Source organism: Somniosus microcephalus, chromosome 1, assembly GCF_052327205.1.
Source record: "Somniosus microcephalus isolate GS21.2 chromosome 1, FLI_Smic_1.0, whole genome shotgun sequence".
NCBI lineage: Eukaryota > Metazoa > Chordata > Chondrichthyes > Squaliformes > Somniosidae > Somniosus > Somniosus microcephalus.
The window spans coordinates 115,481,983-115,507,555 of record NC_140987.1 but is presented as its reverse complement, the minus strand read 5'-3'; the positions used below and the strand labels follow the sequence as shown (position 1 = coordinate 115,507,555).

At 46.4% G+C, this 25,573-nt stretch overlaps 1 protein-coding gene across 1 annotated transcript in view; it reads right to left on the bottom strand.

Moving 5' to 3' along the window:
- The window catches only part of slc71a2a (solute carrier family 71 member 2a), a 143,839-nt gene that overhangs the window by 11,433 nt on the left and 106,833 nt on the right, over window positions 1–25,573 (bottom strand). Inside the window, exons 6-10 of the mRNA XM_085984859.1 lie at window positions 24,727–24,945; window positions 23,328–23,441; window positions 15,484–15,555; window positions 11,449–11,561; window positions 11,198–11,295 (exon numbers count right to left, since the gene is read on the bottom strand). Coding sequence (XP_085840985.1) covers window positions 11,198–11,295; window positions 11,449–11,561; window positions 15,484–15,555; window positions 23,328–23,441; window positions 24,727–24,945 — 616 coding nt within the window. The remainder of the gene's footprint in view (window positions 1–11,197; window positions 11,296–11,448; window positions 11,562–15,483; window positions 15,556–23,327; window positions 23,442–24,726; window positions 24,946–25,573) is intronic.

Genomic DNA, 25,573 nt, shown 5'->3' with positions numbered 1-25,573 from the left:
CTGTGGTGGTTGGAGGTCAATCAGCACAGCCCCAGGACATCGCTGCAGGAGTTCCTCATGGCAGTGTCCTAGGCCCAACCATCTTCAGCTGATTCATCAATGAACTTCCCGCCAACATAAGATCAGAAATGGGGATGTTTGCTGATGACTGCAATGTGTTCAGTGCCATTCACAGCTCCTCAGATAATGAAGTAGTCCATGCCCGCATGCAACAAGACCTGGATGACGTTCAGGTTTGGACTGATAAATGGCAGGTAACACTTGCACCACAGAAGTGCCAGGCAATGACTATCTCCAACAAGCGAGAGTCTAACCACTGCCGTTTGACATTACCATCGCCAAATCCCCCACCATCAACATATGGCAACCAGAATTGTAAGCAGTACTCTAGGGGCCTGATTTTCTGGATTGTGCGGGAAATTTTCGGGTCCCCCGAATGTCGGGTTCTGACCCGAAAAAAAATGGGTCAGCCAGCTGCACGCAATTTTCCCTCAAGTGGCCAATTAAGTTCCAGCGTGTGGGCAGCCTTGCTAATTGTCCATTTCCAGTCAGAAAGCCCCACATTATGATGTCATCATTCGTGGTGTTTTTAAAGTGTCCAGCAAGCTTCTCCACCTCTGCAGGCTTCTCAACCACTCTTGCAGAATGGCAGAGGAGCCTGCACCAGCTGCTGCCAGCGGCAGAGGCCGAGCTGCCGCCAAATTCAACGAGACGTCACTGCAGACCTTGGTGGATGGGGTAAGGGCCCACAGGGAGGTCCTCTACCCTCGCTCAGGGAGGAAGAGGCCTCCCAAAGAGACCAGGGCTGCCTGGATGGAGGTGGCTGCAGAGGTCAACTCTCTGGGAGTCACCCGCAGAACCTGGATGCAGTGCAGGAGGCGCTTCCATGACCTTCACCGCACACGGGAAAGTAAGTACAAAGTTTCCATCACCCTCAGCCTGATCCCCATTGCCTTTCCCCAACAGCACTCAGCTTCAGCAATCTCTTCCTCCACATCCCACTTCACAGTCACATCTATGCACCCTTACCCATTCCCTATCTCTCTATGCTCACATTTACATAACTATTCCACCATGCAGCCCTCACACTGCCTCTCACTCTGATGCTTGGAACACAACTGACAACACACAGGGAGGGCCCTTGGTCTTGCAGCCTCACAACAACTTTGTCTCCTTCTAAGTATCTATGCGATGCAATCTCTACACTCACTCCTGCACTCTCACTCAAACTCCACTTGTCTCTCTCATTGCAGGAAAAGAGCGCTCACAATAGACGAGAGCGTGCGAGGACTGGAGGAGGACCACCCTCAGTCACCCACCTGAGCCCCTGGGAGGAAGCTGCGATCGAGATTGCTGGGGCTGACGTGCCTGTGGATGCTGGGGCAGGAGAGACAGGAGCAAGCCCGCAAGCTGGTGACAGAATAGTTCCCCATCTCTCTCACTGACATAGCAGGAGTTGCTGATATGATTCTGAAGCCACATCATTTGGACTTATGAGTATATGCCAAATCCAATGTGCAAGCAGCCTTGGCATCACATCTCTAACTCTTTCCTTTACTCCCCCACAGGACCATCCGGAGCCCCCGTCGCCACTGCCGAGGAGGAAGAGGCTGAGCAGCCAGACTCCTCAGAGGAAGCTCCAGCCTCTGAGGGCACAGCGTCAGCAGAAGTATGCGCACCCAGAACCAGCGCAGACACTCACACCTCGGTGGGACCCTTGGGACATAGAGTAGTGTTGTCACCTGGTGTATCACAGCTCACAAGTGAGCACCAGCAGTGTGTGGAGACAGGGACAGCAGTGGAGAGTCCTCGTCGGAGGGCGCAGGTCTCTGCCAGCTCAGCTCAGCTGCATGTCGACCCCATGCCTCTGGGTCCAGCCGCAAGAGAGGAGGTGATGGATCTCCATGCACAGATGCAGGAGTCTCTGGCAGGTTTTGTCTCCAGGGTCGCTGCGAGTGTGGAGCGAATGGAGGAGTCCATGGCGAGCATGAGCAGAGCCTCATTGGAGTCATTGGCGCATGAAAGCATCACCACGGAAAGGTTGGCAACCTCCGTGGTAAGGCTGTCTACTGCCGAGGAGAGGAGGGCTGCAGCTGAGGAGAGGAGGGCTGTGGCCGAGGAGGGCTGCGGCCATGGAGGAGCTTAGTGGCCAGGGTGTCGAAAACATGGTGAGTGCTCTGAATAGAATGGCATCTCGAGGAGCGATGGGCATCTATTGAGCACCGAAACCAGGCCTTCATGGAAGTCCCTCTGAGCAGGACTTCCAGTGCTGAGACGGGTCCCCATGGCCCCCCTGATGTGCAGCAAGGTGCTCTCCAGCCACTTGCAGGCGCTGAGGGGGAGCTGACCCATGAGAGGGAGGTTGTTGGCACACCTCAAGGAAGTGGGGGCTCCTCTCCACGCGCTCACACTTCCATGCCACTTCAGAGCCCTCGGTCAGAGGCCCGCCGGAGTCCACACCCCAGTGAGATAGGAGTCTCAAGCTCTGCGCAGCCGCAGGAGCAGCAGAATGTTGACGAGCCCTCACAGGCTCGCCACCCCAGAGGACGCCCGCCAAAGGTATCGAGACAGGCGCAGCAGGAAAGTGAGCATGGGGCCTCCACATCTGCTGAAGCCACAGGGGTACCATTACGTAGGAGCACGCGTGAGAGAAAAATAAAGCACCACTAATCACACGGGTAGTCACTTGGGTGAAAAGTCTTGTAAATAGTTTTAATGCCATCATTTTCCTGTACATAAAAAATCTGGTGGCAACTGCTGCAGTTATGGCGTCTGTCATTTGGCGAATGGGGATATCACAGAGGCCTTAGGATAACTTGCAGATGTCAGCAAGCTGGTCAAATAGGTAGGAATGTGTAGGCATGGGCCACTGTCCGTGGTCAGTTGAGAAGCAGTGAGGCTGCAGTGTTTGATGTACCAGGCTACGCAAATCTGCCCAGGATGAGTGCGTTCCTTGCATTCCGCCCAGCAATGTTCTCGTGCACTAGTGCCGCTGGTTGGCGGGCCTCTGCAGGATGCTCGTTTCCGTCCTCCTCCTCAGCATCATCCTCATCCGAGGCGGCTCTGTAAGGAGCCTCTTGGTCTTGCGGAATCGGCAAGCCACGACGCTGTGCCATGTTGTGAAGCACACAGCATACCACGATGATTTTGGAGACCCCGGCTGATGAGTACTGTAGGGCTCCACATGATCTATCGAGGCATCTGAAGCTCATCTTCAGCAATCCGATGGTTTGCTCGATAATGCATCTGGTGGTAATGTGGCTGGAGTTGTAGCGCTCCTCAGCGGCGTCGTTAGCCGAGAGAGCAGGGGATATCCCTTGTCTCCAAGTAGCCATCCTTGAAGTTCGCTTGGCGGACTGAATAGCGGAGACACAGTAGACTGGCGCAGTATGAAGGAGTCATGGCAGCTGCCAGGGTACCTGGCACAAACATGCAAAATCACCTTCTTGTGGTCACACACCAGCTGAACGTTAAGGGAGTGGAAGCCCTTGCGGTTGACAAAAACTCCTGGATTGCGGTGGGGTGCCCGAAGGGCCACATGTGTGCAAAATGACACCCTGCACCCTTGGAAAGTCTGCCAGCTGAGCTAATCCAAGCGCTCACGCCCTCACACTTGCGCGATCCCTGATGAAATGGATGTGATTGTGCGCTAGGGCAAAGAGGGCATTGGTTACCTGCGTGATGCAAGTGTGTGCGGCCGCCTGGGAGATGCCGCTGATGTCTGCTGCTGGTCCCTGGAAGGAGCCTGAGGAATAAAAGTCGAGTGCGGTGGTGACTTTGATGGCCACTGGTAAGTAGTGTGGACCTGGTGCTCTGGGCTCCAGGTCTTGCTGCAGCATTGCGCAGATGTCAGTCACAACCTCTCGCGAAAGTCGGAGCCGCCTCTGGCACTGCTGCTCAGTCATGTTGAGGTAGCTGACCCTGTGTCTGTAGACCCTGTTTGGGGGGTATCTCCTGCGCCGACGGCCTTCCATGCGCTGGCCCCTTCTGGCCTGTGCGGCCCCAGGTGGCTGAGCTGCAGCCTGCTGCTCCTGCTGTTGGAGATCCTCTAGTGCCAGGAAGGGAAGGAACAAAAGGCCTCCCATGCTTCTGGCAGATGCCTCCGTTGAGGAGGCGCTGAGTTAGGGTGGTGAAAGGGGCTTCCCAGGAGCTCACACTGGAGAAGTGTGTGAGGCTCCAACCTTCCACAGCTGTGCCTAAGCCTTCAACGTTGCCCCAAGCCTTCAGCAACACGGTCCTGCAGCCTCCAAATGCTGTCTGATTAAATCTCTTCAGTCCTGATTGACCTGCAGCTGAAAGCAAGCAAGCCAACTCTGTTCACGCCAGGTTATCAGCGGTGTTCCCACCAGGCGTGTTTTACGCGGGGAAAGGCTGAAAATTGCCCTTGAAAATAGGATTAAACATGCCAATAATTGATTAGGCTCCCGCCGACCATTCCCGCCTGTGGCGGGCAGGACCGATTCGGGTCGCGCTGAAACACGGGGGCGAAAGTTGGGCAGGGTGGGGAATCGGGCGGGCGGGGGGTCGGGACCCCCTATTTCTGCGATTTTCAGCCCCCGCCCGCCTGAAAACCCGCCCGACGGCTGGGAGAAAAATCGGGGCCTAGGTGTGGTCTAACCAAGGTTCGATACAGGTTTAGCATAACTTCCCTACTTTTCAATTCTATCCCTCTAGAAATAAACCCTAGTGCTTGGTTTGCTTTTTTTTATGGCCTTGCTACCCTGTGTTGCAACTTTTAGTGATGTGTATTTGTACTCCTAGACCCCTTTGTTTCTCTACCCCACCTGGACTCGCATCCTCCAAGTGATAAGTGACCTCCCTATTCTTCCTACCAAAATGTAATACCTCACATTTATCTGTATTGAACTTCATTTGCCAATTATATGCCCATTCTGCAAGTTTATGAATGTCCTCCTGTAGCTTGTTGCAGTCCTTCTCAGTATTGACTACCCCACCTCCCCCCGCAATTTTGGCGTCATCTGCAAATTTAAAAATTGTGTTTTTGATTCCAAAGTCTAAATCGTTAATGTAAATTGTGAACAGCAGTGGTCCCAGCACTGATCCTTGTGGAACACCACTACCCACCTTCTGCCACTGTGAATAGCTACCCTTTACTCCTACTCTGCTTTCTGTCCTGATATCAGCCAGCCAGCAATCCATTCTGCTACTTGTCCCCTGACACTGCATTCTCTGACCTTGTTCATCAGTCTATTATGGGGTACCTTATCAAAGGCCTTTTGAAAATCCAGATAAATTACAGCTACTGTATTACCATTGTTTACTCTCTCAGTTACCTCTTCAAAAAATTCAAAAGCAAGGAAGTTATGCTAAACCTTTATAAAACACTAGTTAGGCTTCAGCTGGAGTATTGTGTACAATTCTGGGCACCACACTTTAGGAAGGATGTCAAGGCCTTGGAGAGGGTGCAGAGGAGATTTACTAGAATGGTACATGGGATGATGGCCTTCAGTTGTGAGAGACTGGAAAAGCTGGGGTTGTTCTCCTTAGAGCAGAGAAGACTAAGAGGAGATTTGGTAGAGGTGTTTATTTATTCTATCTAAATCCTTCATGATTTTAAAGAGAAACTGTTTCCAGTGGCGGAGGGGTCAATAACCAGAGGACACAGATTTAAGGTGATGGGCAAAAGAACCAGAGGCAACATGAGAAAACGTTTTTTTTTAATAAACACAGCGAGTTGTTGTGATCTGAAATGCACTACCTGAAAGGGTGGTGGAAGCAGGTGCAATAGTAACATTCAAAAGAAAATTGTTTAAATACTTGAAAGGAAAATGTTACAGGGCTATGGGAAAAGAGCTGGGGAATGGGACTAATTAGGTAGCTCTACCAAAGAACCGGCACAGGCACGATGGGCCAAATGGCCTGTTCTGTGCTGTATCATTCTATGATTGCATGATTCTAACTATAGCTCTGCACCTCCTTAACCACCAAATTCACAGTGGGACTGAAAGGGAGCCAGGACATCTACCCTTGGGACAAGGCACAGAACCGAAGACCCCATGGAGAAGGATTTTTTTTTTTTTGAAACTCAACTCTCAGCTTCAGTCTAAGATAACAAATGATTGTATCCTTTTCAGAGTTATTCATCTAAATTGTACACTTGCAGTATATCACAAAAAGCAAAGAGAGATATTTTAAATAACATTTTCAAATGAAACGCATTATCTTACTAAATCTGTAATGATTGAAATAGGATAATGACAGCCTGACTCTGACGCCACCATTGTAGCTTTCCTCAGTTACCACTGGGTGGAGTACAAGAAATTAGAGAAGAATTTAATTTTTAATGTCAGGAAACAAAAACAAAAGTTTAAGCCATCAATAAGCAAACCAAAACCAACCCACCCACAGACAATTGTTCTTTGTCTATAGTAATTTTGTTAAGATCATCGCTGAGCTCAGACAACAGAAATAGGGGAAGCGGTAGCTATTTTTAAGATGTGATTAAAATCATTCTTATTTCTGTAGGCCTACTCCTGCTCCTATTTCTTATGTTCTTATGTATACTTTTGTTAGTCTGTAGCGCTGTTTATACCACGGTAAAAGGGCTCAGTTAACCTCTTAAAACTGCTGCTAGCCACGGTCAAATCCCCCCCTAAATGTCTTTTCAAAATCAACAAGTAAATGTTGAGAATAATCAAACATCAATCTGTTTTTCAGTAACTTATTTTTATCCAAAATGGGGTTCCTGTGTCTCCCCACCCAGAGATCACAAAAGAAATCTGTATGGAGGCACCAAAGGCAGGAAAAAATTCTAAAGATAAATCCTTACTCTCAAAATTAGATATGAATAGCTGCAGCAAAGTCTAAGAACCGTAAGAATTTATTCTTTGCGAAATGTCAACACTGCCTTAGCACACTCTTCCCCCCCACCCAAGAAAGTAATCTTGCATCCTTGGACCATGATCTCATTATTTTCCATTTTGTCACTGTGAATTTTGATGAATACGTGCCAAGTCTTGAAGCCCCACTCTCAAAGGTAGATTAAAATACATCACTACACCCTTAAAAAATATCAAGCCAACTATAAAACCATAAAGAAGATTTGGAGATGGGCACAATCAATTTTTGGTTTAAAAATGCAAATCATCTCCTTTTGAAATGTGAACACACTACTTTTCAAGAACTGCTCTGGCAAGTGGTTCTGCACTACTAGTTCAGAAAGAACTTGCATTTATATAGCGCCTTTCACAATATCAGGATTGTCCCAAAGCACTTTACAGTCAATGAAATAATTCTGAAGTGTCATCACTCTTGTAATGTAGGGAAACACAGCAGCCAATTGCGCACAGCAAGGTCACATAAACAGTAATGCGATAATGGCCAGATCATTTATTTTAGTGATGCTGGTTAAGGAATAAATATTGGCCAGAACACTGGCAGAATTCCCCAGCTCTTCTTCAAATAATGCCATGGGATATTTTACATCCACCCGAGAGGGCAGAGGGAGTCTTGGTTGAACGTCTCATCCGAAAGCCGGCACTTCAAACAGTGCAGCATTCCCACAGTATTTCATTGGAGTGTCAGCCTAGATTTTGTGCTCAAGTCTCTATAGTGGGACTTGAACCCACAGCCTACTGACTCGGGAGAGAGTGCAACCAAGGCTGACATGGAGTTGTTGAAAATCTTATATTGTCGTGCAAGTTCTACAGCAGCCGGCAGACAAGAACAGCAGCACATTTATTAACTTGTGCATGTACAGTTATTTTTAAGTTGCAGTTTGCAATCGTACACCAGCGTGCTGTTCCTTCTCCAACGTCCGCATGCCCGATACGAGACTCCCAAAACAAGCGCTCTACTCGGAGCTCCGACACAGCAAGAGAGCCCCAGGTGGGCAGAGGAAACGCTTCAAGGACACCCTCAAAGCCTCCTTGAAAAAATGTAACATCCCCACCAACACCTGGGAATCCCTGGCCCAAGACCGTACAAAGTGGAGGAGAAGCATCCGGAAAGGCGCCGAATACCTCGAGTCTCTTCGCCGGGAGCAAGCGGAAGCCAAGCGCAAACAGCAGAAGGAGCGCACGTCAACCCAAGCACCCCACCCACCCACCCCTTCAACCACCGTCTGCCCCACCTGTGGCAGAGACTGTAGGTCCCACATTGGACTCACCAGTCACCTGAGAACTCATTTTTAATGTGGAAGCAAGTCATCTTTGGTTCCAAGGGACTGCCTAAGAAGAAGAGAAGTTGGGAAGATACACAGTGCAGTAAATGCAAAACCGCTGTGCAGCCCTGTATGGGCGGCTGATCCAAGACTTGGACACTAGAATGCACAGAACAGTCCTAGTAAGCAGCCATACTTCAGTCAGTGGCCAGGAAATATGGACACCTTCACTTCTATTGCAATCCATGTGACACTGTGACTGGAGGTAACTATGGAATCTCCTCTATTGAAGGCAGCAATGGCACCTTATCTTACCACCATAAGGATTGCGGTCAATGAGTGTCCAATTGCTCTAATTCTTTTTGAACATAAGTCTAATATTTTGACAGTTCTATTTGAAGGTTACTGAAATCTCAAGGTTAGTCAACTTGGGGAACTAGGGAACCACCATAATTCACACAATTGATGTGGTACTAAATCCAGGTGATTTATGCATCCCACAAGTAACCATCAGAAACATTTTAATTATGTAGCACAATCATAAAAGGGGGAAGAGAGAAAAAAATATTTGCATTTATATAGCACCTTTCATATCCTCAGGATGTTCTACAGCCAATGAAGTACTTTTGAAGCGTAGTTACTGTTGTAATGCAAGGAAATGAGGCAACTAATTTGTCCACAGCAAGGTCCCCATAAACAGCAATGAGACAAACAGATAATCTGTTTTTTTTTTTTTATAAAGTGGTGCAGGTTGAGGGCTAAACGTTGGCCAGGACATCAGGAGAACTCACCTGCTCTTCAAATGGTGCTATCCACCTGAGCAGATGGACAGGGCCTTGGTTTAATAGCTCATTCAAAAGATGGCAACTCCAACAATGGAACATTCCCTCAGTACAGTATTAGTGTTGGCCTAGATTATATCTCAAATCCTGGAGCGGAGCCTGAACTCATGACCTTCTGACTTAGAGGTGAGGATTCCACTACAGAGCCAAAGCCAACACTGTAGTAAACACCATCAATCACGTCACAATGTGGTAACACTCTTAGGGCTAAAAATTCGGTGGCGCCGCGTTTGGGGCGCCAAGCTCGCCTGGGCGCCGGAAGTCCCGCACCGGACGCGCCAGCCCGATATTCAGTTTGAGCGCCCCAAGAGGGACGTGGGGTGCTGCTCGAGGTGCCCCGCGTCCCTCTTGGGGCGCTGAAACGGAATATCGCAGCGCAACGTGCCGTGCTGCGGTACTGCAGGCCTTCCTCCCCTTCTTAAAGGGGAGGGGCCTGTACCAGCGCGATCCCCGATCGCGAATGCCGGCAAAAGAGCCCGGCACCGAGGAGAAGTGCCGGGCTCTCGGGACACAGCCGGTACTGCCCGGGGGGGGGGGGCGATCAGGAGGCCGGCGCGAGGAGGTGCTGGCAGGGGGGCCACCGAAAAAAATGGCCACCCCGCACCTCCCCTTTAATTTGCACCACTACCCCCACAGGTAGCCCCCCCTGAACCAGTCGTGATTTGCGACCGGCGCTACAGGGGGGGTGCGACCCAATATCGCATTCGAGGCGGTAGCAGGGCGCTGCGCACACCGATGAAGTCATCGGTGGCGGCACAGCGCTACAGGCCAACGCCGCCATTAGCGCCCCGCTAAATTTCGCGGGAGGCGTGGCCAGTGGCGCTTAAGCCACTGAGTGCCCTCTTTAGGCGCTAACTGGTGGCGCAGCCCACCGAATTTCTAGGCCTTAGTGTATACACAAAAATTATACTAATGTCAAGAAGCAACTCACATTTGCAGCACTCCTAAATTACTCAGCACAGACTGGTTTATTTGCTGTAAACGATCCAGTTATCAACATGTCGAATCATAAAGTACAGGAGGCGGCAATTCAGCTCATCATGCCTGTGCCAGCTCATTGAACATGCTATCTCACTCCCCTGTTCTTTCTCCATAGCCCTGCAAATTCTTCTTTTTCCAAGTATATATCCAATTCCCTTTTGAAACTTACTACTGAACCGGTTTCCACCAGCCTTTCAGGCAGTGCATTCCAGACCCCTGGTTCTAGACTCCCCAGCCAGGGGAAACATCCTCCCTGCATCTACCCTGTCAATTCCTGTAAGAATTTTGTATGTTTCAATGAGATCACCTCTCATTCTTCTAAACTCCAGAGAATATAGGCCTAGTCTACTCAATCTCTCCTCATAGGACAACCGCCACCACCGCCCCCCCCGCCATCCCAGGAATCAGTCTGGTGAACATTCGTTCTGACAAAGGGTCATCGACCTGAAACGTTAACTCTGTTTCTGTCTCCACAGATGATGCCTGACCTGCTGAGTATTTCCAGCATTTTCTGTTTTTATTTCTGGTGAATATTCGTTGAACTCCCTCTATGGCAAGTATATCCTTCCTTAGGTAAGGAGACCAAAACTGGACACAATACTCCAGGTGTGGTCTCACCAGGGCCCTATTAATTGCAGTAAGACATCTTTACTCTTATACGCAAATCCTCTTGTAATAAAGGCCAACATACCATTTGCTTTCTTAATTGCTTGCTGTACCTACATGTTAACTTTCAGTGATTCGTGTACAAGGACACCCAGGTCCCTCTGAACACCAACATTTCCCAATCCCTCACCATTTAAAAAATACACTGCATTTCTATTTTTCCTACCCAAGTGCATAACTTCACATTTCTCCACATTATATTCCATTTGCCATGTTCTTTCCCACTCACTTAGCCTATCTATATCCCCGTGAAGCCTCTTTGCATCCTCCTCACAACTTACATTCCCACCTAGCTCTTTCATATATCCAAAAGGGATAATTCTGAATTCGTAAGAGATACAGAGAACAATCAGGTTCAAGGTGCTAATACTGTATAAGCAATTGATTTTCTAACGGTTACTGCCCAAACGGAATCCACTACGTGCAAAGTATTCTAAACTGGACCATTACAGAATGCAGAACTGATCAGAACTAATTGTGATGACCATATGTAACGGTCATTCCTCAATTTAATTTCAAGCTGAATGTTGACCAAGAATGAAATTTGCTTGCTGTAAACAAAATATAGTGAAGCTAAATCACTCACCCTGCTGATCAGAATCTGCATTTGTTGAAACCAGAGCACTGACTGCTGGAAAAGTAATACTAGACATTGCTGCCACAGCTCCTGCTGCCCACATCATCCTAAGAAGGCAAAGGGCAATTAAAAGGTCAGTATCAGAACATTTACTTCAATATATCCCATTCATGTTGTGCTAGTGACAGCCTCCTCTTCTTTCTCACCCCCCCAAAAAGACAGAATACATGCCAGTATCCCAATGAAGCATGCCTGCTTACCAGGGCTGGGATCCAAAGCCATACCAAGCCAGCTGTAACATCTGAAATCCAAGGCCAAGGAGAACAGTGTTCTTATTACCTATGGACCTCATTAGGATACTAAGAAATACAGTCTGTGAAAACAGAAAGTAGGAAAAAAGATCCATTAATGCGTGCCTATTTCTTACCTTTAAAGAATGTTTGCATCTTTAGATATGAAGAATTTTCTTAGCAGTGAGAATGGGAGGGAAATGTTGCCTTTCTGCAAATTGGTTAGTCTAGCAGAAAAACAAATCTTAATCCCTAACCCAATTTACCAATGACCAACTTTTACCATTTTGACAAGCAACAATGGGATTATTAAAAATCTGTTGTTTGGAGCATAGATTCATGAAACTCGACATTAAAAAGGCAGCCCAGTTTTGTTCATTACAATTTCTACTGTGTTCCTGTTCTGTAACTTCTCGGACAGAAGCTCAATTCTGCTCAGCATATTTGATCAATAGTTGATTTGTAAAAAAATGCTTTCTGAAAACGTGACAAATGATTAACTATGAATGCGAGCTTCCCTGAAGGTTTAATGAAAAAATGCCCAGAGTGTGGCACTGAAACATAAATCAAAAGGTCCCAGAGTTACCAGTTTTCAGTTAGGTTACAATTGGCCTCAGGATCCACAGGTTAGAGAGGGGGAAAAAAATCCAAATGCTATGGCTTGCACTCATGGTTACCATCCAGTCAGCCCAACTAGAAACTGCAGCTGCGGGGAGAGGGATCAGGTACGCTGTGGTACCCTCCATAGTCAATTGGTCTGCAAACACTCAAAGATGAAGAATGACCACTTGGGCAAGGATAGAGTTGTCCTCCCACCAGCCTCTGTGAATCCATCAAAATAAATTTTCCTTTTCAACAAAATAAAGTAACCCCAAGCCAAGAAAATTTTAGCCTGAAATAGAATAGTGAAGGGATGGCTCTATCGGAGCAGGAGGGGGTTACTTTACAACATCTGTGCTGGTGGAATGGCACCCGATCAAGATTGAAGAAAGGAGGGATAAAACTGGAAAAACAGCATATGAATGTGAATTCTTTAAATTCAGAGTGTCATAGTGATATAATGGAGCTATGGCAACTTTTACTATAAGCATGAAATCAATAATTTATATTCAAACTGGAATGGAATCGCGATAGTGAATCCTTGACAATTACCAGCTGTTATCAGCATTCTGATTTATACATAGAAACATAGAAGATAGAAGCAGGAGTAGGCCCTTCAGCCCCGTGAGCCTGCTTCGCCATTTAATGAGATCATGGCTGATCATCCAAATTCAGTACACTGTCCCTGCTTTCTCCCCATATCCCTTGATCCCTTTAGCCTTCAGAAATATATCTAACTCCTTCTTGAATATATTTAATGAATTGGCCTCAACTGCCTTCTGTGGTAGAGAATTCCACAGGTTCACCACTCTCTGGGTGAAGAAATTCCTCCTCATCTCTGTCCTAAATGGCTTACCCCTTATCCTTAGACTGTGACCCCTGGTTCTGGGCTCCCCCGCCATCGGGAACATCCTTCCTGCATCTAGTCCTTTCAGAATTTTATAAGTTTCAATGAGATCCCCTCTCATTCTTCTAAACTCCAGCAGATATAAGCCCAATCGACACAATCTCTCCTCATACGTCATTCCTGCCATCCCAGGTATCAGTCTGGTGAATCTTCGCTGCACTCCCTCCATGGCAAGAACATTCTTCCTCAGATAAGGCGACCAAAACTGCACACAATACTCAAGGTGTGGTCTCACCAAGGCCCTGTACAACTGCAAGACATCCTTGCTCCTGTACTCGAATCCTCTCGCTATGAAGGCCAACATACCATTTGCCTTCTTAACCGCCTGCTGCACCTGCATGCTTACCTTCAGCGACTGGTGCACAAGGACACCCAGGTCTCGTTGCACTTCCCCTTCTCCCAATCTATTACCGTTCAGATAATAATCTGCCTTCCTGTTTTTGCCACCGAAGTGGATAACCTCGCATCTGCCCAATCACCCAACCTGTCCAAATCATACTGGAGTTTCTCTGCATCCTCCTCACAGCACGCACGCCCACCCAACTTTGTGCCGTCTGCAAACTTGGAGATATTACATCTAGTTCCCTTGTCTAGATCATTAATATATAGTGAATAGCTGGGGTCCTAGCACCGATCCCTGCGGTACCCCACTAGTCACTGCCTGCCACTCGGAAAAAGACCCGTTTATTCCAACTCTTTGCTTCCTGTCTGCCAACCAGTTCTCTATCTAAGACAATACCTTAACCCCAATCCCATGTGCTTTAACTTTGCACGCTAATCTCTTATGCGGGACCTTATCAAAAGCCTTCTGAAAGTCCAAATAAACCACATCCACTGGTTCTCCCTTATCTATTCTACCAGTTACATCCTCAAAAAATTCCAGTAGATTAGTCAAGCACGATTTATCTTTTGTAAATCCATGTTGACTTTGTCCGATCCTGTCACTGTTTTCCAAGTGCTACAAGCAGGCATTGCTTACTGTAATTATGTGGGATAGAACTACAAACGAAGCATAATATTGGCCTAATACGAGTGAATATTAAAACCAAGCGCTGAAATTCATCCCGTCAATTTTAGCAAAATAGTTGGCACAAGTAAAAAAAAAAAAAGGGATTTAACCAAAATTAAGATTAAAAGAAAACAAAATGCACTGAATTTTACCACAGTACTATTTTACAATTAGATAAGTAAGCTCCAAATACACCATCCTACATGCTATTCCTCTTTGTGCAGCCTCACTGTGTTACAATTAAGACTCATTGCTTGGTGTCTGTCTGGAACACATCCTATCCCTTTACCTCCTTCAGTCTTTGTTTCAATCTGCAAGTTTTACAATCCAAGCTTGGTGCTAACAATTCATTATTTCTTCATTTAACTATTCTTCCCTTCTACCATGATGCTGTCATGTACAATGGGCCTTGGCCTTTAATTTATGCTTCTCAATTTTTACAAAGTGTATCAGTACAATTCTTATTTTTAAATCAGTCCACTGGGTGTATAATATTTGATCAGTGGAAGTGCATGATCACAGATAGGACCCTATTAACAATAGAGTCCCATCTGTGATCATTATATATTGGCCCTGGAAGGAGTGCAGCGCAGATTCACCAGAATGTTACTAGGGCTCTAAGGGTTAGATTATGAGGAGAGATTACATAAACTAGGATTGTATTCCCTGGAATATTGAAGGTTATGGGGTGATTAACTGAGGTTTTTAAAAGTAATTGATAGGGTAGAAACTTTTTCCTCTGGTGGGGGAGTCTAGGACAAGGGGACATGACCTTAAAATCAGAGCCAGGCCATTCAGGAGAGAAGTTAGGAAACACTTCTTCACGCAATACGTGGTAGACGTGTGGAACTTTCTCCCACAAAAGCAGTAGGTGCTAACTCAATTTATCATTTTAAATCGGAGATTGATAGATTTTTGCTAACCAAGGGTATGAAGGGATATGGAGCCAAGGCGGGTGGATGGAGTTAGGGTACAAATCAGCCGTGATCTCACTGAATGGTGGCACAGGCTCGAGGGGCTGAATGGCCTACTCCTGTTCCAATACTGTGGGGCTGCTTCCAGTAGAAGCATTACTACATCACAATCCAGTTTCCTGTGTTTCTTAATCCATCCCATTGTATTGTGTAAGCAACTTGGAGACTGGCAAGAACAAGTTCGATAAAGTCATTAACAGGACAACTTGTACACATTTTGTGAAGGAACATACTAAAGTCTATTTCTCATACCTTTTTTTGCCCCCAATATTGTTTCATTATTCTTTAGTACAATTCAGTAGTTCAAAATTATCTTGGTTCCCATTTGTGGTGACCAGATATTTATCTTGTTGCAAAATGGGTTGCAAATAGTGGGTGTATAAAGACATTTAGGGCCTGAATTTGTAGTTTTACCATCAAAAAGTGAAAATAAATTTCTTGTTCTACAAAAATTATTCAATTTTTGAAGAACAGATTGCAATGCAGGTAGATGAACAGAATTATTCAACACCCACCTGTGCTATTATAGAGAGGATTCCCACCACAGCTATAAAGGCTGCCAGATTTCCAGCAGAAAAGTCGATAACCTAAGAAAGGAGGAAAGAAGTTAAAAATGTAGTTAAATGTAGTAGGCTGAGAAACCTGGTGACTTTCCTTGGTAATAGGTAGCTATTTGGAAGTTAAAAAGGTCAAAATAACTGGAGAAGCATTTAAATAGCACTTTCCCCATCTGTATGGTTTTCAACAGTTGACAATTTTATTTTTTAGGTTTAATGATCAAAGAAAACATACTGCAGATATTATAGTCACATACAGCACAGAAAGATACCCTTCGGCCCATTGTGTCCGCGCCGGCCATCAAGCCCCGTCTATTCTAATCCCATTTTCCAGCACTTGGTCCGTAGCCTTGTGTGCTATGGCGTTTCAAGTGCTCAACTAAATGCTTCTTGAATGTTGTGAGGGTTCCTGCCTCTACCACCCTTTCAGGCAGTGAGTTCCAGATTCCAACCACCCTCTGGGTGAAAAAGTTTTTCCTCAATCCCCTTTAAACCTCCTGCCTTTTACCTTGAAACTATGCCCCCTGGTTATTGACCCCTCTACTAAGGGGAAAAGTTCCTTTCTATCTACCCTTTCTATGCCCCTCATAATTTTGTACACCTCAATCAGGTTCCCCCTCAGCCTTCTCTGCTCGAAGGAAAACAACCCCAGCCTGTCCAGTCTCTCTTCATAGCTGAAACGCTCCAGCCCAGGTAACATCCTGGTGAATCTCCTCTGCATCCTCTCCAATGCAATCACATCCTTCCTATAGTGTGGCGACCAGAACTGCACACAGTATTCCAGCTGTGGCCTAACTAGCGTTTTGTACAGCTCCATCATAACCTCCCTGCTCTTATATTCTATGCCTCGGCTAACAAAAGCAAGTATCCCATATGCCTTTTTAACCACTTTATCGACCTGTCCTGCTGCCTTCAGGGATCTATATACAGTACATGCACACCAAGGTCCCTCTGATCCTCGGTCCTTCCTAGGGTCCTACCATTCATTGTGTATTCCCTTGCCTTGTTAGTCCTCCCAAAATGCATCACCTCACACTTTTCAGGGTTAAATTTCATTTGCCACTGTTCTGCCCATCTGACCAACCCGTCTATATCGTCCTGTAGCTTGAAGCTTCCCTCCTTGCTATTCACCACTCCACCAATTTTCATGTCATCTGCGAACTTACTGATCATACCTCTTACATTCATATCTAAATCATTAATGTACACTACAAACAGCAAGGGACCCAGCACCGATCCCTGCGGTACACCACTGGACACAGGCTTCCAGTCACAAAAACAACCTTCGACCATCACCCTCTGCCTCCTGCCACTAAGCCAATTTTGGATCCAATGTGCCAAATTGCCCTGGATCCCATGGGCTCTTACCTTCTTGACCAGTCTCCCATGCGGGACTTTGTCAAAAGCCTTACTGAAGTCCCTGTAGACGACATCAACTCCACTACCCTCATCCACACACGTAAAATTCAATCAAATTGGTTAGACATGATCTCCCCCTGACAAAGCTATGCTGACTATCCTTGCCTCTCCAAGTGGAGACTAATTCTATCCCTCAGAATTTTTTCCAATAATTTCCCTACCACTGATGTTAGGCTCACTGGCCTGTAATTCCCTGGTTTATCTCTACTACCCTTCTTGAATAATAGTACAACGTTAGCAGTCTTCCAGTCCTCTGGCACCTCCCCTTTGGCCAGAGAGGTTCTGAAAATTTGTGTCAGTACCCCTGCCTTGCCTCACACAGCAGCCTGGGATACATCTCGTCTGGGCCTGGGGATTTATCTACTTTTAAGCCCGCTAAAACTGCTAGTACCTCCTCTCTCTCAATACTAATTTGTTCAAGTATATCACAATCCCCATGCCTGATTTATATGCCTATACACTTCCTGCAGTTTGTAAATAAAAGTCAGCTGATCTCTACCAGGTAGCAGTGAAGGCTCTCCAATTAGCCTCAGCTCCCCTAGGTTAAGGCTAGGGGGAGGGGGGTAGCGGGGGGAGAGAAGAAAAGAGAAGGGGGAACCAAGTCAACCAGTGTTCTCCTCCTGATCACTATTCAGCTGCAAGGACACACAAATAGTTAACATTGAAGAAAACTCAGCTGTGACCCTTATCCCACACCCCAGCCAAATAGTCTGCTGACACAGTTATGGCTCAAATATAAATACTTGTTATTTAGGCAAGGTATCAGAGAGCAATTGGTGCCTGTAGAACTATATCCCAGGAATGAGTAAATACCTCCAAGACAGAAGCAGTGGAGAGAAAATGGGCATTGTAGTGTATGTACCTTTAAGAGAGAACTACTTTTACAGCTCCTGTATATCACAGAATCACAGAAACCCCACAGTGCAGATAGAGGCCATTTCGGCCCATCGAGCCTGCACCGACACTTATCCCACCTGATCCCCGTAACCACTACACCAACACATATCCCACCCTATCCCCGTAACCCCACGTATTTAATCCCCCGAACACTAAGGGTCAATTTATCATAGCCAATCAACCTAACCCGCACATCTTTGGACTGTAGTACCGGCAGTGACCACACCTGTATGTAAGCCTCGAGCCTGCTTCTGTACTCCCAGTCTTGAGACTACCCTACTCCAGTAAACACCTGTTGATTGTTAAGTTACAGCCTCCGTGTAGTTCTTGGGGAAACATCCTAGTTAAAGAATCACGGATCTAACAGTGGCGACGAGGTTGATTCCAATCTGCCTGCAACTCTGCATTTCCCGTCAAGGAGTCGCTCCGGGAGGACGGTGGAAGAAAGTCGAGGCCAGAAGCACGGGCGTCGACTATGAACAACCACCCAGTCATCCGGCAGCAAGTAAACATCGCAGGAGTGGCTGTTGAGAGCCGGGCTTGGTTCCCCAGCCACGACGATCCAGCAACAGACTGGCAACAGGTGCAGCGCTCACCCTTCCCGGACAGCGGCGGTGGGAGCCGACCGACGGCGTAGAAAAGCCGAGCAGCATCGACGGGGTAAGAGAGAGGGTGAGGCGCACAGGGCGCGGCCGGGGGTTAAAAACCGAGCGGCGTCGAGGAAAAACAAGGAGAGAGAGAGAGAGAGAGAGAGAGAGAGAGAGAGAGAGAGAGAGAGGGCAAAACAGCAGCCGGGTCCAGGACCGAGCGACGGCAACGGGAAAGGCGCACAGGAGAACGCGCAGAGCACAGCCAGGGCTCAAGGGCTGAACCGTGCCCGCAGGGAGAAGGGAGAGCGCGTGAGACGCCATTGAGCCGCGGAGAAGGGAGAGCGCGGGAGACGCCATTTAGACAGTTAAATTACACCCAGGGATGGCGAAGAGTGGCAGTATCACGGCGTTCGACAATGAAGTCGAAGATTGGGCGACATATGTGGAACGCATTGAGGTGTACTGCAGGGCGAATGAAGTGCCAGATGCTAGGAAAGCACTGGTTTTGTTAAATTCCATGGGTGCAAAAACTTATGGCTTACTGCGAAACCTGATAACCCCAGGGAAGCCCGTGGAGAAGAATTTCGAAAGCATAGTAGAAATCCTACAGGACCACTTAAGCCCCACACCGCTGCTGATAGCAGAAAGATTTAAGTTCCACAAAAGGAACCAGCATAAAGACAAAAGTAATGCTGAGTACTTAACGGAACTGCGCAAGTTATCGAAACACTGCCAGTTTGGAGCGGGACTATCAGATACGTTAAGGGACAAGTTTGCGTGTGGGCTTCAAAGTGAAGGAACCCAGAAACGGCTTCTATCAGAAAAGGATCTTACGCTGGACAAGGCTTTCAGCACGGCAGTATCACACGAAGCAGCCGCACGGGGCGCTGCAGAGATACAACGGAGACCGCAAGAATACGGCACCAATGAAATGTCATATGGAACAGGGAAGTGTTATCGCTGCGGCAGAACAACACACGATCAGAAGGATTGTTGGTTCAAGGACCAAGTGTGCAGACAGTGTGGAAAATCAGGACACATAGCAAGAGTCTGCAGGTCAGGGAAGAACACCAACAGCAAGAAATCTCCACAGGAGAAGTACAAAAAGGTACATAAGGTGATTGACAGTAGTTCAGACGAACAGGGAAGTGATACAGACTCCGGAAGCAAGGAGCTGGGTTGTCTGAAACTACATAAGGTAACCAAAATGGAGGATCACCAGGCTATCTGGGTCACACTCAAGATAGACGGAGTCCAAGTGAAAATGGAATTGGACACTGGATCAGCCCTAACAGTCATAAACCAAAGGGACTACAAGTGGCTATTTCCACATATACCCTTGGAAGCTACAGAGATTGTCTTGAAGACGTACACGGGGCAAAAAGTCTACCCCAAAGGAAAAATAAGGGTGAAAGTGATATACAAAGGCCAGGAAATACCTAAAATGGACCTATATGTATTGCCAGATGGAGGACCACCACTACTAGGACGTGAATGGATCCGGAAGATACAACTAGATTGGCATTCCATACAGGCACTGAAGGTTGAGGCCAAAAAGGATGACGACGCCACACCTGCACGACTGTCAAAAATGCTAACTGATGCACAAGAAGTGTTCCAGGAGGGACTCGGAACACTAAAAGGCAGAACAGCAACGATTAAAATAGAGGAAAATGCAAGTCCTAAGTTGTTGTTTTTTTTTTTTTTTTTTTAAGGCCAGACTGGTGCCTTATGCAATCCGACCAGCCGTTGAAGCAGAGCTGGAAGGGCTGGAACGTTCAGGAGTACTGTCCAAAGTAGACTGGAGCGAGTGGGCTACATCCATCGTTCCTGTAATGAAGAGGTCGTTGAGTAATACGCCTGGGGAACCAAAGAAGGTCCGCATCTGTGGGGATTTCAAGGTGACAGTGAACCCAGTCCTTCACACGGTACAATATCTGCTTCCACGGATTGAGGATATTTTCGCCTCGCTATCTGGGGGTAAACGCTTCACCAAAATTGATCAGGCACAGGCGTATTTGCAAATGGAGGTAGAAGAAGCCTCGAAACAATACCTCACGATCAACACTCAAAGGTCTCTATCAATACAACCGACTGGTGTTCGGGGTAGCATTGGCTCCGGCTATTTGGCAAAGGGCAATGGATCAGGTCCTGCAAGGAATTCCAGGGACCCAGTGTTATTTGGACGACATCCTGGTCACGGGCGAAAATGACTGAGCACCTCGCCAACCTGGAGAAGGTGCTCGCTAGATTAAAGGAATATGGGCTACGAGCTAATCGCCACAAGTGCGAGTTTTTCCAGAAGCAGATCTCGTATTGTGGCCACATTATTGATGAAGAGGGGTTACATAAGTCCCCTGAAAAGACTGAGGCAGTAGTCAAGGCTCCAGCACCGGAAAATGTGTCACAACCGAGGTCGTTCCTCGGGTTGGTGAACTACTACCATAAGTTCTTACCAAATTTGTCTACAGTAGTACACCCACTGAATACCCTACTGCAAACGGGGGTACTATGGAAGTGGAATGACGAATGTAAACAAGCTTTCCAGAAGTGCAAAGATTTGATCACATCAAAAGAGGTGTTGGCCCATTTCAACGCAGCACTACCAATCCGGTTGGCATGTGATGCATCACCCTATGGTATTGGAGCGGCGTTGTCACACAAATTCCCGGACGGGTTGGAGAGGCCAGTAGCCTTTGCGTCTCGGTCACTAACCTCAGCCGAGCACAACTATGCCCAGATCGACAGGGAGGCCCTCAGCCTAGTATGGGGAGTAAAAAAATTCAACCACTATCTGCATGGACAGAAGTTCACCTTGCTGACTGACCACCAACCACTTGTCTCCATCTTTAATCCAAAGAAGGGCATTCCGGTGATGACTGCACAACGGTTACAAAGATGGTCCCTGTTTCTAGGGGCGAATCAATATGAAATAGAATATAAAGGCACGAAAGAGCATGGAAACGCTGATGGGCTATCACGCTTGCCACTGCCTACTGTGGAGGAAGCACCAGCAGTGGACCCTATTGAGGTATTTTATTCGTCAATAATTGAACGATTGCCAGTAACGAACGCGGATATTGAGAAGGAGACCCGCAATGATCCGACACTGTCTCGGGTATATGATTTGACGGTGAGGGGATGGCCAACACATGGCAACTCACTGTTGCCAGCATTCTCATCCAGAAGAGAACAGCTGTCAGTCTGCCAGGGGACAGTGATGTGTGGATCCCGAGTGGTAATTCCACCCAAGTTAAGGGAGAGAGTGCTAAATGAGCTTCACGAAGGTCATCTGGGAGGGGTGAAAATGAAAAGCCTTGCTAGGGCTTATGTGTGGTGGCCAGGGATTGATCAACAAATCAAGGACCTAACTAAGAGCTGCTCAGGATGCCAGAAGGTCCAAAATGCACCACCACATGCCCCTCTACACCCTTGGGAGTGGCCCTCCACACCCTTGGGAGTGGCCCTCCTCTCCATGGCAACGGGTGCATATTGATTTTGCTGGTCCATTCATGGACTCAATGTTCTTAATAGCTGTGGATGCGCACTCGAAATGGCCTGAGGTGATCCAAATGTCCATCACCACGGAGAAAACTATTGCAGTCCTACGGACCATCTTTGCCAGGAACGGCTTGCCAGAGCAGATTTGCTCTGATAACGGACCACAGTTTGTGTCCGAAGAGTTTCGAAGATTTATGAAAAGAAATGGGGTAAGGCATTACACCTCCGCTCCGTATCATCCAGACACCAATGGATTGGCTGAGAGGTTTGTACAAACCTTTAAAAAAGCAGTGAGGGCCATGTGCGATGACGACATTCCACTGCAGCATAAGGTGGACAATTTCCTGTTAGCCTACAGAAATGCAACACATACAATCACCAACCAGACCCCGGCCATGATGTTCTTTAACCGAAGGTTGAGATCTCGCCTGGATTTGCTCAGACCAAATGTGCGAAGAAATGTCGAGGATAAACAATTCCAGCACATCAATGAGAAGCCGACAAGGAGCTTCAATGTAGGACAACCAGTCTTGGCCCGTGATTAGCGAAGAGAGAAATGGCAACCCGGAATGATATGCACACGGCAGGGGCCATTAATGTACACAGTGGATGTCGGGGAGAACATTGTGAGACGCCACGTCGACCAGATCTTAGCGTCACAGGAATGAGTCAACCCCATGTCTTGCGTACCTGGGAATGAACCCGACATACCGGCAGCATCTACCTCAGAAACAGTAGCAGTGGGAACCGATGGAAAGGGGCCAGAATCGCCTCCACACCAAGAACAAGAACCTCAGGAAAGGCGTTATCCAGAAAGGATCAGGAAGCCGCCCCAAAGACTGAATTTATAAATGGACTATTTCTGTTTAATGTGCATGTTAAAGTGTTAATTGTTATTTGTATGTTATGGGTACTGTTAATCTAAAAGGGGAGGAATTGTAGTGTATGTACCTTTAAGAGAGAACTACTTTTACAGCTCCTGTATACTGTAGTACCGGCAGTGACCACACCTGTATATAAGCCTCGAGCCTGCCTCTGTACTCCCAGTCTTGAGACTACCCTACTCCAGTAAACACCTGTTGATTGTTAAGTTACAGCCTCCGTGTAGTTCTTGTGGAAACATCCTAGTTAAAGAATCACTGATCTAACAGGCATGAAAAAGGTTTTTTCTATGAATAAAGTTTAGTTTGAAAGGCGAAATGATTCCTTTACATAATTATTAGTCTTCTGTAAAAAAAAACACATTTCCATGAGGTTATAAAATGCTCTGCAAAAATCAGTGTTTCAACCCATGTTCTCAGTTTTACAACAGACTAACAACCTTGCTGTCCAATTAAATAATATTGAGACTGTACAAGAGAGCAGGAAATGCGGAGTGGAAAATTTGGCACATACCTGTTTAAGATAAAGGAAAAAGCTAGAGTACTGTCCAGCCTCAGGCAGGTACGAGAGAAACACAGTTATACAGATGAGCAGTACCGTGGTGTCCTTCCCAACCTTCTTCAAGGACTGAAACAGAAGGAAAAAAAGCTATCTTATAAATTTTGAAAGCTTTAAGTTGCTTATTCATATTATATTTTATAACAGATCAGAAGCACACACCCTACAACTCTTGGCCCAGCATCCTGGAATTTAATGGCACTGCACAAAGCAGCATAAGTGTCAAGTAATTGCAGCTGTAAAGGAATAACCGGTTTAATGGGAAAATACTGACCAAGATGGGACCTGGGAGTAACAGTTCATAGATTCCTCAAGACAAAGAGGAATGGAGTATAGATTCAAGAAGTAATCCTGCCATCATAGAGAGCATTTGGCAGGCCCCAACTGGAATATTGTGGACAGTTCTGCCCCATTACATCATATTGGCACAAGAACAGAATGAGGGGACTGAAGTACAAGTAGTAGATTCAGGGAAGATCTACAGAAGCATTACTGCGAGGGTGGTCAGTTTTTAGACCAGATTGAGCTTTTCCATGTTTCTAGTATAACTTTTGTATATATGCAGTATATATGGAACACAGTGCAAAAGACACTGAATAAACTACCTTAACTACTTTTCAATCCAGTTTTGCCTCATCTTCCAAAATCGCTGACTCATACCAGGCACAGTACCACAGACACCAACAACCTGCTGGTAGTTTATCCCAGTGGTTATTCTTCACATCGGAGTCCATATAGCTATCAGTGAACAATTTCACTGAAGGGGTATCACAGCCAACCTAGAACTTGTCCTCACCAAACACTGACACACATACTTTGCAGCAGGGGTCATTAGGCAGCCACAAGTAGAAACACTATGGCCCGGATTTTGCAGCAGGTAATGATGGCGAACTGTTAGTGTTTGCTGCCATTACCCCATTGAAACCGACTGTAATTTCATGATTTAGCACATGCGCAGATAAATGTGGAAATCCTGAAGTTGAGGTCAGTCATTCACTGCTCCAACACATGCTGCTCATTAAGAACTTAATTGCTTCTAACATTGTTTCTAATATTATTAAATTCTGTAACATTCTGCTCAATTACTGATATTCCCAAAAATGCAATCTGGACCAGTCCAACTAGTACTGTGAAATGAATCAGCGCATACATGAAGGATGAAATACTGCCTCAAAGAAGCTTGGTGTTGACATCAGCCAGTATGCAAGATTGTCAAACAAAATCTACATTCAAGAGTTAAAGAATAAAAATAGACATGTACAAACCTTTATATAGGTATGGCTTACTTAATACTACAGCAACAATTTTAGCATTCTGGTAATTACAATCTATATACAGATCACTGCATGCTCACAGAAAAAGGGTCCGCTTGCTCCCATGAAAAAGGTGATCCCCGCGAAGCTGGTCGAACCTTCTCAGGGAGAGATTCGGGCACAGCCACTATGATAAAGCAGATGTCCAATGCAGCAATCACAGTGGCTACAAGTACCACAAGGTTATCACCGTATTTACTTGAAAGATAAGCACCAATGGCAGGACTGGTTACCAAGCTTGCTGCAAAAGTTGCAGATACCTAGAGAAAGAGCAAAAAAAAGACACGTTTTAATTACAAGATCATTAACACTTAAAACCTGAACATCTCCGAAAAAACAAGCAACCTATGAAGTAAACACTATATAGATAGACACATAGGGGATGACATTGGTCTACACCAGTGCAAATGGGCTCATAACAGATCGGCAGCCTGCTTTATACCGTGCCTGATTTTCTTTTCAACTGACTTCAATGGACAAGAAAATCAGGTGTGTTGTAATATGGCATGCTGAATCTCTACGAGCCCATTTCGCACTACTAGCAGAGACCAATTTCACCTGCCATATTATTTTTGAGCTTCAAAGTATTTTCTTACAGTTGGTCCACCGAAGAGACAGGAGTGAAGAACCTGAATGTAATAAATAACACTACTGTACACGTGACTGGGTCAACAATCCCACTACGGTTGTCTGACCACTAAGGAAGTGTCTAGCTGTTATGAAAATTGTCTCTAACTTTTGTATTCTAATAGAGAATTGGATCCAATTTAAACACTAGAACCAACTCAATAATCGCTTATTTGGCACCGGAGGCAAAGCTGATTACAACTGGAGCTAGAATTCGGTCCAACTCAGCAAAAATGCTACCAGACTCTCAATAAAAAGCAG